The sequence below is a fragment of the Panthera leo genome, chromosome B1, assembly GCF_018350215.1.
Source record: "Panthera leo isolate Ple1 chromosome B1, P.leo_Ple1_pat1.1, whole genome shotgun sequence".
Taxonomy (NCBI): Eukaryota; Metazoa; Chordata; class Mammalia; order Carnivora; family Felidae; genus Panthera; species Panthera leo.
In genome coordinates, this window is record NC_056682.1 from 50,401,961 (window position 1) to 50,420,245 (window position 18,285).

The following is an 18,285-nucleotide window of genomic DNA, read 5'->3' on the forward strand; positions in this document are numbered from 1 at the left end:
AATTGGCAAATTACACTTCCTGGTTCCTTTTTGGTCAAACAGAAATAGCCAAAAGAAATTATCACAGTGTTTTTGAGGCAGATTAAAAATTCTCACTATCCTCATATAGATTTTCCAGCAGTTTCATTTTGTAAAAAAAAAAAAGACCCCTCATTTCTCTAGTCCCTTGACCAATTAAACACGACAAAGACCCCATGTTCCTCATACTGTTCTTTGGACACAGTTTACAAAGAAATAAAGTATATATAGTTTGGGAAATATTGGTGTTGTAGGTGATGAGTCACCAATGAAGATATGATTCATCCCAGAAGCAGAATTATAAGCATATTATAAACATTAATACAGACAGAGACCAGTTTATAGACTAACTGAAAAATCTTCACAGAAAATGAATGAGCATTTTCTTTTTTAAACTCAACAAGTATTTATTGAACTTCTACTTAGTACCCACTCATTGTAATAGTGCATTAGGAAGTCATTATTGGTAGACTAAACATTCACAGCCTGTACCAAGGTTTGCTTATGTGTTTTATGTTTGAAGATCTTGGGATAGTAGAATATGGACTTGGTGGGTAAATATTCTATTTCTGTTTTAGTTGCCTTTTGGTTGAGGAAGTCTAAATGGACTATGTAATTTCAGCAATAGGAAGTAGTATCTGAAAATGGTCTTTATACTTTGAAAACCTGCATATCCTAGAAATCCCAATCATAATAGTGCCTCATCATTCTGTCTCATTGGTTCCTCCTTTGAAATGTTATTCACTAAAAGGTTCTAACCATTTTGAGACTACCCTATAATTATCATCTTTCTAAGGAATAGAAACTATACTTTGTTATCAAAACATCTTCCTTGGAACATAACTATACCCCAGATTTGCTTGGTAGTATTACTATGAAGGAATTTAACTTGTATACAGTTGGTATAACCTTGCAGCTCTGACAATATTGATGTAAGTAGTATGTTTTTTGTCAAGTGTTATCAGAATTAATCTGGCTTTTTAAAAGGCAATTAGAGTCATTTATCCTGGGTGGTTTGATTGACTCCCAATAAAAACAGCAGTGAACCTATGACACAGGAAGTAAAAGGTTAAGTTTTAGAGGAAGTAGTAAGTACCCCTAAGTACAAAGTAGTGTGTTTCTCCCTCTTCAGGGAGGTATGAGGATAATCCCCAACTAGTGTACTCCTGATTCTCTATAAAGAATCTGTGCTGTTGTCTGTGGTTGGTTTACTATTTGTTGAGACCTCTCCCTGGGAGAACAAGTTCTCATTTTGGATACAGACTGTTCCTTTTAGCAAGAAGTAGTTACTTTGCAGAATAGTATTGATCGTAAGAAAAACCATGCAGGAGACAATGGATTGATTTGATCAATCCTCTTCTGTTGGTATTCACTTTATAGTAAATTTTTGGTTGGTAGTGTCAGGTTGGTAAGTGACCAGTTTATACTCAGTGCTTTATATTTAAAAATAGGCTCCCTGCCTTAGGATATCTTGTACACCAGGTGTAAGATACTTAATCACATCACCTTACAAGTCTCTTTTGTAAACTTACTTCCTATCAGCAAAGGCTGACAAAACAGGAAAAGGAAGATATAGCTGCAACCCAGCCAGGAGTGAAGCAAATAGAGCCAGGGGCACACCAGCTTCAATGCCTTGGCTTCCAAGCCTTCAGTGCTTCTGAGTATGCCCTCTGGTAGAAACAGGTCACTCTCCAAGGTACCACAGTTCCCACCGGTATGGTAGATGAAAATTTTATATTTGGGCACATTTCATACATGGTATCCATAACTCTCTCATATATGGATTTTTCTTTTTCTTTTTCTTTTTTTTTTTTTTAACGTTTATTTATTTTTGAGACAGAGAGAGACAGAGCATGAACGGGGGAGGGGCAGAGAGAGAGAGGGAGACAGAGAATCAGAAGCAGGCTTCAGGCTCTGAGCCATCAGCCCAGGGCCCGACGCGGGGCTCGAACTCACGGACCGTGAGATCGTGACCTGAGCTGAAGTCGGACGCTTAACCAACTGAGCCACCCAGGCGCCCTGGATTTTTCTTTTTTAAGCAAGTGAAGAAAAGCATCTTACCATCTTGATATGGACTTGGAAAGCGCGTGTGTGTGTGTGTGTGTGTGTGTGTGTGTGTGTGTGTATGTGTGTGCGCGCGTGCACACTAGTGTCTGAAGAGGTACTGCTAACTCTTCTGTTAGGTTAACTACTCTATATACATAGAATTTAAATGTGTATTATTACTATGTTTTAAGGAACAAGTCCCACAGTTTATTTAGTTCTCCACTGCTTAGGGGGAAAATAAGTAGGTCAGTGTTGTGGTTGTCTCCAAAGCAGTTTTAGATTTCCTAATTGCTAAGAGCCTTTAGGTGAAGATATAGCTGTGGTCCTGGGGCTGTCCTGGGTTTCTTACTGATGCTGTCACATCTTTGCTTCCAGGAGCGCTTGTGAAATTTACAAGAGTTTGGTTTAGATGATTCATTGCTACAGAAATTTGCATCTTAAAGGAAGTCTGAAACAATACCAAGTCTTAACGGAATAATGACCATTCCTGTGAGGCCTTCGAGCCAATGAACTGAGTCAGGAAACCTGAGATCTAGGTCATGTGACCTTGAACAAGTCAAGTCTCATCTGTATAAAGTTCATGTCCTCATCTGCAAAATAAAGAGGGTGACTTGATAATACTTCCAGCTTAAAGTACTTTGATTCTTTGTCAGGATCTACTCTGTGATATATCTAAATCCATGTGTAATGAGTTATGTTTATGGCATTCCATTGCATTTATGAATTAGGATTCCAAAATTCAACTTCTCATATATGAATTCTTTAATTTGTTCATAGGGTAATACTGATTTTTCCACTTTACAGGCTTTTCTATTCTGAAACTTTAACAAGCTGCAAAGCCATGAAAACTTACAGCTTCTTCTGTAATAGAACTCATTTATATTTTAGCTTTTCTTTATAATCATGTGAACCTTCCAGAAGGCTGATTTGGAGAAAGCCAATATAAATCTGTAGAATTCAAAATGAACTCTTATTTATAAAAAATACATTAGTATAGAAATCTTTTGTTTGTTGTATTATAGTGAGTTTGCAAAACAAACATTAAAAGTGTAAATTTGTTGCTGAAAGGCATTAAGAAAAAGCAAGAAAATCATTTAAAAATAATTTATGCAATGTTATTTTGCTCATGCTTTGAGACTGCAAACTTTATTTTCAGATAATGCTTTTTAAAATTACAAAATTAGCACATGCATATTATATAAAATAAAGAGAAATGTAAGGAAATATAAAGAAGAAAACTAAAATACCCTTTAACACCATTATTTAGAGATCATCATAAATATTTTGTTGATGAATTTTTCAGTCATTTTTGTGTTATGTATGTAGCTTTTCAAAGAAGCTTATACCAGATACATAGTTTTAGATTTAGGATCATTCATATGCTCTTTGAAAACATGATTTTTAATGACTAAATCCATTTTAAGAGTATATATAATTTATTACCCAGTCCCTCGTAGCTGGACATTTAGGTTGGCAACTGTATCTAGTTTGGGTCCTGACTTCATAACTGGCTAGATTGCCAGTTTGTAGACAGATACAGGGATGGTGAAAGAAGAGAGTGGCATTTTGAAAAGCAGTTTTAAAATTAATCAGAAGTATTTTTTTTTGTAATATTACATAACCCTGTTTTGGGTAACATTTTATTAGAAAGTTGATAGTTACACATTGTAAACTTTTAAAAAACATAAGGTGTAAAAAATAAAATATTTCCATTCATAAATAACACTGAAAATATTTGGGTACATTTAGTGTTTCTATCTATGTATCTCTCTATATATAATTTTTAACATAATTAGAATAACACATACATGATTTTGTAACCTGCTTTTTTTCCAACGTTTTTTCATGTCATTAAGAACTCTTTGAAAATGTGATTTTTTTTAAATGACTTTCTTCTTCAGATAATTTATTTAACTATTATTATTTTATTAAACATTTAAATCTTCCCAATTTTGCCCTCCTAAATAGTACCAACAATGACCATGTTTGTACTTGCTTTTTGTCTTAAGAATAATGATACGTTTGGGGGCACTGGGTGGCTCTGTCGGTTAAGCATCCGACTTCGGCCCAGATCATGATCTCACAGTTCATGGGTTCAAGCCCCACATTGGGCTCTGTGCTGATGGCTCAGAGCCTGGAGCCTGCTTCGGATTCTGTGTCTCCCTCTCTCTCTGCCCTCCCCGCTCACACTCTGTCTCTCTCTCCTTCAAAAATAAACATTAAAAAAAAAAAAAAAAAAGAATAATGATACGTTTGGCCATATTATCACCACTTCCCTCCAGAAAGCTGAATTGATCCACATCACTAACAGTGGCCTTGAGCATATACTGCCCCTGTCGCCAGAGCCTGCCTTCCGTGCACACTGTAATGATCTTTTTGTGGAGGGAAAAATCAGCCTTGTTTTGCCTGTTCGGTAGGTGTGAAAGCAGGGTTTTATTTTTGTCTACTAAACTTCTCTGATTGCTAGTGAAGCTAAACATTGTACATGTTTATTATTCATGTTTGGTGTTTATTTTTTCCTTTAGCCATTTTTCTGTTGTGTATTACTTGTATATTAACTCTTTTTAGAATGAGATCATTAACCCTTTCTGCTATATATTTGCACTTGTTTGTAATTTATTTTTCATTTACATATAGGTAAATCTGTTGCTCTATTCTTGTGCAGCTGCCTCCATCATTTGTTTCCTTGTTCAGATGCTTTCTTCTAGTATGTATGTATGTATGTATGTATGTATGTATGTATTTTATGTATTTTATTTATTTTATTTTATTTTATTTTTTAAATGATTTCACTTTTATATTTAACCCTAATATTATTGGGTCTGTAAATTGAGGATCTAGTTTGGCCTTATTTTCTAGATAGCTGATTTTCTCTTCTTCAATTTAAGATTCTTTCTTTCTTTCTTGGGGCGACTTGGGTGATTCTGTCAGTTAAGTGTTCGACTCTTGATTTTGGCTCAGGTCATGATCTCAGTTTCCTGAGTTCAAGCCCTACATCGGTCTCTGTGCTGACAGTGCTGAGTCTGCTTGGGATTCTCCCTGTCTCTCTGCCCTCCACTATTTGTGCTCTCTCTGTCTTTCAAAATAAATAAATGAACTTAAAAAAAAAAAAGATCCTTTCTTGCATATAAAGTTATTATATTTGTTGGTTCTGTTGATCTCGGTAATCCTTGAATCACAGTTTTGATTATTATAACTTTATAATTTCACAGTATTTGACAAGATAGGGCCCATTCATTACTATTTATTTTCAAAACATTCTTAGCCATTTACGTCTGTTTTTCCAGGTGAACATTGAAATCATATTGTTGACTCCTACCATTCCCACCGAGCAAAAGGAGAGAAGAAAACAATGTGTGTTTTAATTTGATTAAAGTGCATTAAACTTTTAATTCATTTTGGAAGAAATGACATTGCCATATTCATTTTTTTTAATGTTTATTTATTTTTGATAGAACACAATTGGGGGAAGGAGAAGAGAGAGAAGAGACACAAAATCTGAAGGACGCTCCAGGCTCTGAGCTGTCAGCACAGAGCCCAACATGGGGCTCAAACCCACAGACCATGAGATCATGACCTGAGCTGAAGTCGGTCGCCCAACCGACTGAGCCACCCAGGCACCCCTCATATTATTCATTCTTATCTATCAATGTGTTATATGCCTCTTCATTTCTTATATCTTTTTTATACCTCAACAAAGTGAGTAAAATATTTTTAGTTTTTTATGTGGTTTCTATATTTTTCTCGTCAGCTATTTTTATGTTTCTCATTTCTCTTGGTCTCTTAAATAGATGCTTTCTTCTGTTAGATTGTATCAAACTGATTATTACTGATACATTGGGAAGTTTTGATATTTTTGTCTATTTAGTGCCCAACCATCTAATTATTTCTGAGGCATTTTTAATTTATCCCTTGGCTTTCTTGGTATAGTATAATATGCCAATGATAATTTTGTGGCCCTTCTTCCCAATTTGTTTCTTAATTTTGTTTCATGTCTTATTCTACAAACTAGGACTTTCAGAAAAACATTAAATTGTAGCCAGAGAAAAAATTGGGCTCTCTTACATTGTTTCTGATTTAGTAGGGATGCTGCTAGCATTTTATCATTTTATTATTAATGTTTTCCTAATACTTTATTATGAAAAATTTTAAACATACAGCAGAGTTGAAAAGTTACCACCTAGATTCTACCAATAACATTTCACTATACTTGTTTTATTACGTATCTCTTTGCAGATTTTTTAATTATCAGTAATCTTGGTTGTATTACAGAAGTAGTTATCAGTACTTCGTGTCCCAAGATTTTTCAAAATCAGCACTGCACTAATTGTTGCAGATAAAAGTGAATATGGCAGTCTCGTAGCCCTATTTATCAAGAAGTAGCCAATCTAAAAACTTTTAATAAAGCTTTGAAATGGGAGCTTATGAAAACTGTTCCATTGAAGGACAGTGTTAAGCATCAGAAGAAGGGTTGTAGTCTAACTTGGATTACAGAAAGAAACGGAATTGAAGCTTGAATGTTTCAGTATTTGACCAAACTTTCTAGAGAAGAGAAAGCTTTTGTTTAGCTGATAGACTACTTACTTACAAAAACAGCTGCTTATTCTAGTCTACAGTGAACTAAAGTCCATCAAACTGTGATAGTTGAATCACATTAGCCTTTAAGGCCATTCTTATACTGACTCTATTTCCCTGATTAGTCTCCCAGGCAGACCTAACAAATTTCTGTAAACCGGATGGCTTAAAACAACAGATGTGTACTCTCGCACAGTTCTAGAGGCCAGAATCTGAACTCAGGGTGCCAGCAGAATTGGCAGTTGCCCACAGTCCTTGACTTGCACATGCATCCTCCCAGTGTCTGCTTCCCATTTCCACACTTGTCTTCCCTGTGTCTGTGTTCTCATTCTCTTCCAAGGACACTCTTGGTGGTTTTAGGGCCTAGTGTGAGCTCATCTCGAGCCTTACTATAATTACATCTGCAAAGACCCTATTAACAAATAAGATCACTTTCTTAGGTTCTAGGCCAACATGAATTTTTAGGTGACACTATTCAGCTCACTACACCCAGCAGTGTTCTTAGCAAGCAGTAGTAGAAAGAACATGAGCTCAGGAGAACAAAAGCTTGGCTCTGATCCTTGCCAGTTCTATAATTTTTGGGAGAGCTTGTCATCTATAAGCTTGTCATTGTCTCCATTTCTCAAATGAGTATGTTGATCAGTGCATAATCTTTCAAGGTCCCTAATTGTCCTGAAGTCTACATTAACTAGTGAAGAATCATATGCATAGCTAATTTCTAGCTCTACTCTTGTGTTTCTCTGGTCGCTGATTGTTTCTCAGGGGTACTTTAAGGTCTGATTAGTATCAGAGGGACTTTGACATCTTTGGATAAAATATAGAATATCACTATCCTGGTTTGCACGTGAATGTGAACTAAGGGGGTTCCTTAGGCCTTTATGGATCAACAAAAGATAGCTGCTACGCTTGGAGGTTTTCCCATTTCATCTCGGTCTTCAGTCTGTTGTTTAAAAACAAACGAAAATAAAATGTAGAATTTTTTTGTTGCCAAAGATCATGTAACACATAGATGACTCAAGTAGGAGATGGGACAGTTGGGTTCCAAAGTGCTTTAGTTTCATGTTATTCTCTTTCCTGTCTACTGCTCAGTAATTTTACTTAGTAGTGAAGAAATGCACACCGGGTTATAGATAGTGGGCAGTGTTTGAAGGTCCTGAAACCTTATTTTGAATTACTAAAATAGCGAGGTTTAAATATCTCGCCAGGAGACATAGTTCACATAAAGGCACGGGGGGGGGGGGGGGGGGGGGGGGGGAGTTCATTTACATGCCATTATCCCTTAAAGAGTCCTTCCCCATCTTTTCTATATGTTCACCAAGACACAAAAGGAGGAATTTTCTGGCTGCAATTTTTATAGACTTCAGTGTTATTGAAATGAAAGTGCTTCAAGGACATTTCCATTTGTTACTAGCTTATGGTTTCTCATTTCATGTAAATTATTTTGCCACTTTTCATTTTAATTCTTTGCTGTCATTGTCTGGCAAAACGATCATTTGATTTCTCTCTGTGAAGATATTCACTGATTACTCAGCTGACGATGTCCTTTGTCTATAAAAGTGTAGTGCCTTAGGATTTATTTTATTACTTTTTTATTACTACCTGTAGATTTCTGTTTACATTCTTACCCTTTTTTGTCTTGGAAAATGTCTAGGATTATAAAATATTCTTACTTGGGACAGAAGTATGTTTTGAACTCCAGAGTTCCAGTGTAGAAACAGATCTCTTTCAGAGTCTTAGAGACTTTAATATGACAAATTCTCCTATAATTTGTCTACTCGGTAACAGTAGAAATATCTATTTCTTTGACATAATCTAAAGGTTAAAATGCTTGAAGGTAAATGATAAATAGCATGGACTATTCCTAAGGCTATCTTTTTTGTGTATGGGGATAGAGGTTCCTAAATGCAGGAGGTCTTGAGTTATTCCCATGTTGAAATGTCTCTTGAATCTCACCTTTCTTCTCTCTTTCCATGCCTGAGCCTACTGCAGACCCTCTCCTCAGCTATTGCCACGCTAACTGGCTTCTGTGTCGAGTATAACCAGAGATACTGCCCTACAAAAATAAATCTGACCATATAATACCCCTGTAAAAACCTTCATTCCCAGTTGCCTGAAAAGTTTACTGCAAACTCTGTCATATTAAAATCTGGACCCAGTGTTTTTTTTCAGTTTGATCCCCAACTACCCCACCTTAGGTACAATATATTCCAGCCATGTTCCTCCACATTCTCAGAACATTCTAAGCTCTTTCATAACTCCCTTTCTTTGTATATGTTGTTACCTCTGCCTTGTATAAATTCACTTTACCCACCCTCCCTGCTCTTTTTTTAAGACCCTGCACAAATGCTCATTCCTCTTTGTTCCTATATACTATATTTATACCACCAATATAGTACATTCTTTTTTTTTTTTTTTAAGTTTACTTATTTATTTTGAAAGAGACCATGTATAAGCTAGAGAGGGAAAAAGAGAATCCCAAGCAGTTTCCACGTGTCAGCATGGAGCCCAATGCAGGGCTCAAACTTAAGAACTGTGAGATCATGACCTGAGCCGAAATAAAGAGCCACCCAGGCACCCCAATGTAGTCCATTCTGTAATATTTTATATGTTTTATTACATACACACATCCCTGGTCTGATTATCTTTGCCACCATTTAGCCAATTGCCTGGGGTAAACGAGGACTTAACATTTGGGGGGGGGGGCGTGCCTAAATGATTATTTCCAAAATTAAAGTCATTAGGCCTATTTCCCAACCTTGCTGATAATCTATTCGTTATATATATGTCAGAAATAAACATTATACTAATATAACTTTATTCAACTATATCTTAGTCTAAATATATAATATGGTGAGATCTCAGTTGGCTTTCTCCTGAAAGATATTCTTGGTTTCATTAAAAGCCTTAACTGAAGGGGCGCCTGGGTTAAGCATTGGACTCTAGGTTTCTGCTCAGGTTGTAATCTCACGATTTATGAGTTTGAGGCCTCTGTTGGGCTTCCCACTGACTGTACAGAGCCTGCATGGGATTCTCTCTCTCTCTCCCTCTCTCTCTGCCCCTTCTCTGAGCACTCACATACTCTCTTTCAAAATAAATAAACTTAAAAAAACTGAAAAAAAAAAAGCCTTAACTGAAACCACTATTCTCTGTTTTTATCTTTGTTCTTTCTTTCATTCATTTATTCCCTCATGTATTTATTTATTCAACCATCTATTAATCAAACAGTTGCTTACTGAATTTCTGTTATGTGCCATGCAGATTCTTTGGGCTTAGATAGCTCCTCTTTTGAGTAACTGGATAGAAACTATAGTTAACCATCTTCTTTGATGCTTCCTTTTTTTCTGAGCAATTAACATGCCCTCTTTCAGAGAGCACATATGAAAAATATTAGGGCATTTTGACACTAAATTCAGATAAGTCAAAAATGTGATGTGGTTGCAGGGTGACCACGTATTGTCTAAAGTGGGATACTTTGGGCAAGTGAGTTTGTTAATCATTCAAGGTAACAGCCCTATCTCAGGCAAACCAAGATCTCCCTGTAAATAACCCCTATAGTCTAATCAGATTGCATTACCAGTTGTCTTGTTTTCCAAGCACATTTCAGGGTTTTATGCCTTTATATCTTTGTACTGTTAACTTTGACCTTTCCTCACCAATGCCTGGAGTCTGTGCCTTCGTCAAAAGCTTGCCCAATTCAGTGAGCTTTCCCAGATCAGGGTTGGGAAATCTATTCTGAATTTATTTAGCACATCATTTATATTCTTAGCGGCTAGGTGTATTCTGGTTTGTCTGTTACTGTTTTGACTGTTGTTTTGACTCCTTCTACTATTTAACTTTTTTTATATATTCCTCCTCAGCTGAACCACATGTTCTAAAGATGAGGGCTTATATTTGAACTTACGTTCACTCCTCAAGTACAGGGCCTTACTCACAGTCATGTAATACATTTTTGTTGGATATTTTATTTCCTGGCCTACCTTTGTCTTTCCTAAAACTGCTTCCACTTTATGTTGGTATTGTGTATCTGTTCCCACTGCAAAAAAAAAAATTTAAGAGCTTTGTAATGAATATTTTTAATTAGTACATCTTAAACTTCTATAATTACGATGGGGTATCTTAAACTATATTTTATCAGTTTAGATTATACTGTCTTGAATTCATATTTTTTAAACATTGAAATACTATAGAAAGGCAAAAGATGAAAGTGGTATTCCATAGTCTGGCATACACACTTCCAGCTGTAGTAGTACATTTTACTGAAAACTTATATTTTCAGTAGTCCTACATTTCTAATTATAAAAATAATAGGACCTTAACAGAGAAGAAATGACTAATTGTCAGGCTTAAAGATTTAAAACTATAGTGAGTTCTTACATTCTTTGATTTGGAAGAAGTTACTGACTTATTTTTACTCTGATCATCTTACTTTTATATAATTAGATCCTAAAAATACACAGTAAAAATGATTTTTAAGACTTTTTAACTCATTAAATCACATATGCCATGAATAACTGCAAATTCTAACTTAGCTTCCAAACATACTGTGGCTTTGTTCTACTAATCATTAGAATAGTAGTCACAATCCTAATATTTCCTGGCTGATCTAAATACACTTTCCAAACATAAATTGTTTATGGAGTATTAATCATTAAACTAGTGTTTAATTGTTTCAGTGTTTTCCCAAAGTTCTTTTATTAAAAATTTATAAAAATAGCATATGTTCATTTCAGAAATTCAGCTGAGAAGTATATAAAACAATGTGAAAACCAATCTTAATTACTACTAGTATTTCCCTGTCTTCCATTCATCCCAGTATTCTTGCTCTCAAGAGATAATCATCTCTTTAATATGTATCTTTGAGACCCTCTTACAATACTTCTATAACTCTTGATTTCCACCAGTTCACTTACAGTGGTATTTATTTCTTTTGGAAACTCCTACACTGGGTTGAGGGTGACTTTACTTTGTTCATCATTATTGACTTGTCAGTGCTGTCATCAGTGAGGAGGGCATATAAGGATGAATCAGCCTTGTACCTCAAGTGGCTTTCAACGTAGTCGGGGAGAGATGTATACAGTGATAACTATAATACGAGATGAAAAAATGTAAGAGAGGGACAGATGGAGTGCTTTGGGATTCATGGAGTGATATTTACCTTTGACTGGCCAAGAGCTAATACCTGACCTATATCCTGAAAGACAAGATTTGGGCTGGGGGGAGGCAAAAAGCAAATACACTGGCAGGAGAAGGGCACAGAGATACTAGGAGTTTACAAGGTTATTCCATTTTCCTAGACTGTAGCGTGCATATATAGTAGTAGCAGCAGATAAAGAAGCTAAGGTAGTTTGGGGTAGAGCTCTGAACACCTCTATAATAAATCTTTAAAAAGTTTTAACAGAATAGTGCCATGACTAGAGATGTGCACTAGGAATCTTAAGTAGACATTATAGGGGTATAGAGTCAATCACTGGCTTTGCAGTAATTTGGAAGAAGAGTTGCCATAATGAGGTATAGTGGCCCTAGAGCTGCTACTGAAATAGAACCTGTAGGTCTGAACCATATTCCATCAAATCTGAGAAGGCGTTGATTGTAAGACACACCTTTATTTTGTGTACAGTGAGGGGAGACAAAAAAAAAACACTGCCAGTTATTTTTAGACACCACTAATTATAAGATATAACCTGACTTTAGAGATTATAATAATAAACATACATCATAAAATCAGCAAAATAGAGTAATTGCATATATATAGGGAAAAAGGTTGGGCATGCAAGAAAGACAGGAGAAAGCTGAGCAAATGAAAGAAAGGAGGAAGAGATCAAAGATACCATTGGAAAAGGAGACCTTGAAGAAGAGAACACATCTTCCTCTACCATGAGATAAAGAAATGAATGAGCAGTACTCCGAGAAGTTTAGAAGTTGAAAAGCTAAAAACATTAAGCAAACTTCATTAAATAACCTCTATCGTGGAAAAGAGGAGGCAAGGTCATCTGTAAAAAGAATGACAGTGGTGGGTTTGAGGGCTTGGGACTTAAGAGTGAAAAGGTTTCAGGTAAGTGGGGCCTGAAAGATGGAATATTAAAAACAGCAAGGACTGAATGAGTTCCCATCAGAAATGAGGGGCCCAGTTAAGGTTGAAAAGCACAGATTTATAAAGAAACCAACTGGCCCTATTTTATGACTTTGTCCAGGAACACTTGGTACCGTGAGAGAAGGATGGACGAAAACTTGTGGAAGGTGCTTTCTGCAGGGTAGGAGATTTGCTGGACAGGTATGGTGGAAGGACAGAAAAGCTAAATAATCTAAGTTTCTCCCAAGGGATATTATTGATTTGGCTCACCATGAAGTTCAGGCTAAGAAATGAAAGGTGAGGCCAGAAAAAGAATAGATAAACAGATTTTTTTAAGTTGGGTGGGGGGAGCATTTTTAAAGGGATTCAAGGGACACCTGGGTGGCTCAGTCAGTTGAACATCCAACTCTTGGTTTGTCCGACTCTCACAGTTTGTGACATCACTCCACCCACACCCCTGTATTAGGCTCCTCGATGGGCATGGAGCCTCTCTCCAATTCTCTCTCTCTCTCAAAATAAATAGATAAAAACTTTATTAAAAAAAGGATTTGAGGGACGCCTGGGTGGCTCAGTTGGTTAATCATCTGACTTCAACTCTGGTCATGATCTCACAGTCTGTGAGTTCGAGCCCTGTGTCGGGTCTGTGCTTACAGTTCAGAGCCTGGAGCCTGCTTCAGATCCTGTGTCTCCCTCTCTCTCTGCCCCTCTCCTGCTCATACTCTGTCTCTCTCTCTCTCAAAAATAAAATAAACATTTTTTAAAAAGGATTTGAGATTATTAAGAAGGTGAAAAAATTATTTTGAAGAGGAGGAGTAGGTAAGTAGAAAGTTGATTGGAGAATTTCAGAATTAAGATGATGGAGGTTGAATTCAGAAGATTGAATCTGGAAGATTGTAATCTTTCTAAAACACAGATCGGAGTATGTCTCTATGTGACTTGGAAACCTGTATTTCAAAGTGATGTCTGTACTACTGACAAGAACAAATAAGGCTCATCACAAGCTGACCCCATCCTACTTTTCCAGGCTAATATCTCCTCATTTCTTCCTGTGAACCCCATAGTCCAACCACTCTGAATTCTCTGTGGTCACAATCCTCAACGCTTTTATCTACCTTTTGCTTGTACACATGCTGTTCCCCTTGCATTAAATACCCTTCCTCCTCTTCTTTGCCTTGCAAACTCCTGCCCATCTTCAAGACCTAACTCAAGACCACACTTCCTCTGCCACATCCTTCTGGGTGCCCGTACACCACACTGGGCACACTTTCATCTGTGCGCCAGGAGTACTCCCTTCAGACAGCCTATGGAATTTGGCCACAAGTATATTGATTTCCATGTCTTCCTCCAGTAGATTGTAAACTCCTTGAAGTCATAAACTATCTAATTCTCTTTACCCACAGTGCAAACATACAGTGTTAGGTACTTAATAACTGCTTTTGTTGTCTTCGTTGAATTTTAAATGAAGAAGCTAATCCAGTGCTTCTCAAACACTAATGTGCATTCGAATCACCTGGAGATCTTGTTAAAATTCAGATTCTGATTCAGTCTGAGGTGGGGTCTGGGATTCTACCTTTCTAACAAGCTCCCAGTTGATGCCGGTGCTGCCGGCTCCTGAAACTAATTCAGAGTGTTTTCGCACAAGTGGAGTAAAGGTAAAGGTCCAGTGAGAGTGTGGGAGTGGGGCAGTTACGGTGACAGTCACTTGGTATGAGCACTAGAAAATCATGTAGGATGAGATGCTTAAATCACAGAATCAAGCAGACCGCTGTGGAAGATGGTTGACAGGACTGGTATGATCTAGTTCTAGGACTTAAACTGTTTTCAAAAAGGAAAGGCTTTCCAGTCCTGGCAGCTGTGTCGGGACCACAGCAAAGGATGCATTCCATGGAGATGGCGGGGATGGGAGGTGGGGTCAGAAGTCGGGTTTGGGGGCTCACAAGAAGGGTCTGCGGCCTCCTGTGTTTATTCCTGGTGAATGGCACATCTACCAGAGGGGGACGGAATGGAAAAGCTGCATTGTAAGAGAAGGGAGGCCCCTGAAGAGAGGGGAGGTTTAGCACCTTGACAAGGGATTATTTCCTGATCATAAGTTGATGGATTCAAAGTATGAAGATCTTCTTTCTTAAAATCATAGATGACAACAGAAGTAGCATTTAGTAAGCATTCTCTTCCCACATAGAGTCTCACAGGTCTGATAATGCTAAAGAGAAGTTCAGTAAACCTAATTTCTTTTAAGTACTATCGTACAGAAGTAATATGTGCTTTTGTAACATATGAAAAAAGACAAAAATATTTAAATCTCCACCACCAGTCCCCTTCCCCCACAATGAAGTAATTGATTTTTACAGCTTGATGTGTACTCTTCTAAGCATTTATCCATGCAAATTTATGTACACGTAGACAGGATTTTTTCAAATTCCATAATAGCATTTTCCATGCATACTATTCTGCAGATTGTTTTTCTCACTTAGGAATGTTGTAAACATCCCTCCAGGTCAGTGGATAGAGCTCTTATTTTTTCCTAGTCATTTTTAAATAGCTGTGTATAAATATAGATGTCCTGTAATTTGTTCTGCACAATTTGGTAATCTAAAATTTTTGCCACTACAACCAATATGACACACACAAAAAGATCCTACTGTTACCAGCACCTCCGTAACACAACTCTATGATTTCAGCCAACTGTATGTATACAGGCAACTTTTATATCAAGGACATCTTTCAATGAGGCAAAGCAGTAGCTAGGCCTGCACTAATATAGTAGCCACTAGTCACATTTAGCAATTTAAATTTAAATTTGCTAAAATTAAATCAAATTAAAAATTCTCTTCCTCAGTCACATCAGCCTCCTTTCAGCTGCTCAGCGGCCACATGTGAGTAGTGGCTACCCTATTGGATAGTAAAGAACAGACCATTTCCATCCTCACAGAAAGCTCCATTGGACAGCCTGGACTAGATGCTGTAATGCCACATCATAAAGAAGAACGTGATTTTTCAGTGGGTTAGCATTTTAATGAGAGCACATTTCTTAAAGTACAAACTTTGTGTCTTAATTGGTTGCCCCTGCAGTTACTTCAATGAGAATCAATACCCAGATGAAGCCAAGAGAGAAGAAATTGCAAATGCTTGCAATGCAGTTATACAGAAGCCAGGTAAGGCGGCAGCTGCCACTTAACTCAGCGGTGGAGCTCTTGGCCTCACGTCATCATCTGGGACAAGAATCTTCTTTTACTCATTGCAACTGAGAGCCCTAGGTTCCATTCCCACCACCCTCCTGTGCAGTCACTGCCCTGTCCTGTTTGGGTGGTACTTCTCGGGGATGTAGTTCTGGTGGTCCAGATCAGGTGTTCACATGGAAGGTTGCAAGAGAGTATCCCTGCTTAAGATAGGAGGCCTAGAAATGATAAAGACTAGATAGATGTCTTTAAAAATAGAGCATAACTATATCAATTCCAAAATAATTTTAAAGTTTGGAATATTTAAGCAAGTCTTGTAAATGAAAAGATGTATGTATGTATGTATGTATTTTGCCAGTGTTATATAATTCTGTATTCCTGTTTGAAGAATGAATTCTTATTAAAATTGGCTTGTTAATCTTTCCTGCATTGGGATGAGTTCTGCATCGTTAGGAAAAACTTAGGGTAGTTCCATTCTAAAGTCCTGTTGTTCCCGTGCAAGTCAATGGAGCCACTTAAAGACACAAGACTTTTTTTCCATGTGTTAAAATGTTATTCCACATTTTATGGTTTTTGTTACCAGAAACTGTTCTCAGTTAAGATGATCAATTGATCTTCATTTGGCCAGTTAATTTGAATGGCCTAAAGGCTATAGATACAAAAGTGTCAATATTTTATCATAATTAAACTGTAATTTATTCTCCCTTACCCGGAAGCCTGACTTCTAGCAATCTAGACCCTACAGACACATCTCCAGTGACACCTATACCCTAACCTCACACCAGCCACAGTCCCACCCCAGAAGCTGTGCAGGAACTCAGAGCCTTCCTGGAAAACACTTCACCCTGTGTCATCAACACCTTAACCTTTTTTCTGGCTTCTCCACCCACTGTGGATTAAAAGCTTAGTAGACAGAAAAGGACAGGGGAGGAGGAAAAGGTACAGGTGGACCCTTGTTTGCAGGCATGGTGTTAATCTGTAAGAATTCACATTTGACAGCAAAGAAGGTAATAAATTTAAAATGCAACCTGAATTGTGCTATGTGTTCTAGTATAGTTATAATAATGGATGGTCAGAGTCAAGAAAACATGGACAATAATTATTCTTCTGTCTTAAGACAGCAGGAAACTAGTTTATATAAGGCTTTAAAGATTTAAGTAAACTTCAACTACCTGGAAACTTGATGAAGAGTAACACACTCATCTACAATGATGCTAATTGAATGAAGCCTCCATGTGCTATCATCTGACCTTTGAACCCTAGAGTTGAATTTGTGGAATTTATTAATTTTGTATTTAGTATTGAAATTTCTTTAGTATTGTGTGGTTTTCTGAAATATTTTGTTATTAGTTGCTATTTCTGTATTTAGTGTTTATTCATTCAGTAATAATTTAAGTGCATACATACTACTAAAAAAAAAATCCCCCTGTATCTGTTGTTCTGGCAATAAATGCAATCAAAAGAACTTTTCAAAAAGTATTATTCCTTAAAACTAGTCTCAGATGCAGACTATCTGAATTTTATTGCATGCATTCACAGGCAAAAAACTGTCAGATCTGGAACGAGTTACCTCCCTGAAAGTATATAATTGGTTTGCTAACAGACGGAAGGAGATCAAGAGGAGAGCCAATATTGGTAATGTATCAGAGAGGCTGCTTTCTTTTTTGAAGCAGTCCTAGACATCAGTTTTTGGTTTTTGGTTTTTGGTTTTTTTTTGAAAGTACCTGCAGTTTAGAACTGCAGGTCTTAACAATCCTTACTTTTAAGCCTAACAAGAATTGTCCTTATGTTTTTCTTTGTGTTTTTAAGAATTAGTATTTCTTGCAGTATTTGTATTATACTAATAATGGCATTGTTCTTAATGTTCTAGAATCTAGAATTAGACCTGGCCCCTGACCAATTACTCCTGTGCCTCATAGTAAAGATGCTTGTTAAGGTCTTGAGAGAGTGAGTGAGACCCTGAGCTTCTTTGTTGTTACTGGGCTGTGACTTAGGTATTAAGAAATGTACGATTAATAGAACTGGAATGAAAGAGTCTTAATAGGGAACATAGCAAAACACAGATTTTTTATTTTGTTTGTTTATTTATTTATTTATTTACTTACTTATTTATTTATTTTCAATATATGAAGTTTATTGTCAAATTGGTTTCCATACAACACCCAGTGCTCATCCCAAAAGGTGCCCTCCTCAATACCCATCACCCACCCTCCTCTCCCTCCTACCCCCATCAACCCTCAGCTTGTTCTCAGTTTTTAAGAGTCTCTTATGCTTTGGCTCTCTCCCACTCTAACCTCTTTTTTTTTTTTTCCTTCCCCTCCCCCATGGGTTTCTGTTAAGCAAAACACAGATTTTTAAGAAGAACATTTCAGAAACATGAATTAATGAGATTGGGGTGGG

General features: G+C 36.9%; 1 protein-coding gene across 8 annotated transcripts in view; it reads left to right on the forward strand.

The window, feature by feature from the left end:
* The window catches only part of HMBOX1 (homeobox containing 1), a 204,738-nt gene that overhangs the window by 169,863 nt on the left and 16,590 nt on the right, over window positions 1-18,285 (forward strand). For all 8 annotated transcript variants that reach the window (XM_042934962.1, XM_042934966.1, XM_042934967.1 and 5 more), the window contains exons 7-8: window positions 15,779-15,861; window positions 17,425-17,520. In XM_042934962.1, coding sequence (XP_042790896.1) covers window positions 15,779-15,861; window positions 17,425-17,520 — 179 coding nt within the window. The remainder of the gene's footprint in view (window positions 1-15,778; window positions 15,862-17,424; window positions 17,521-18,285) is intronic.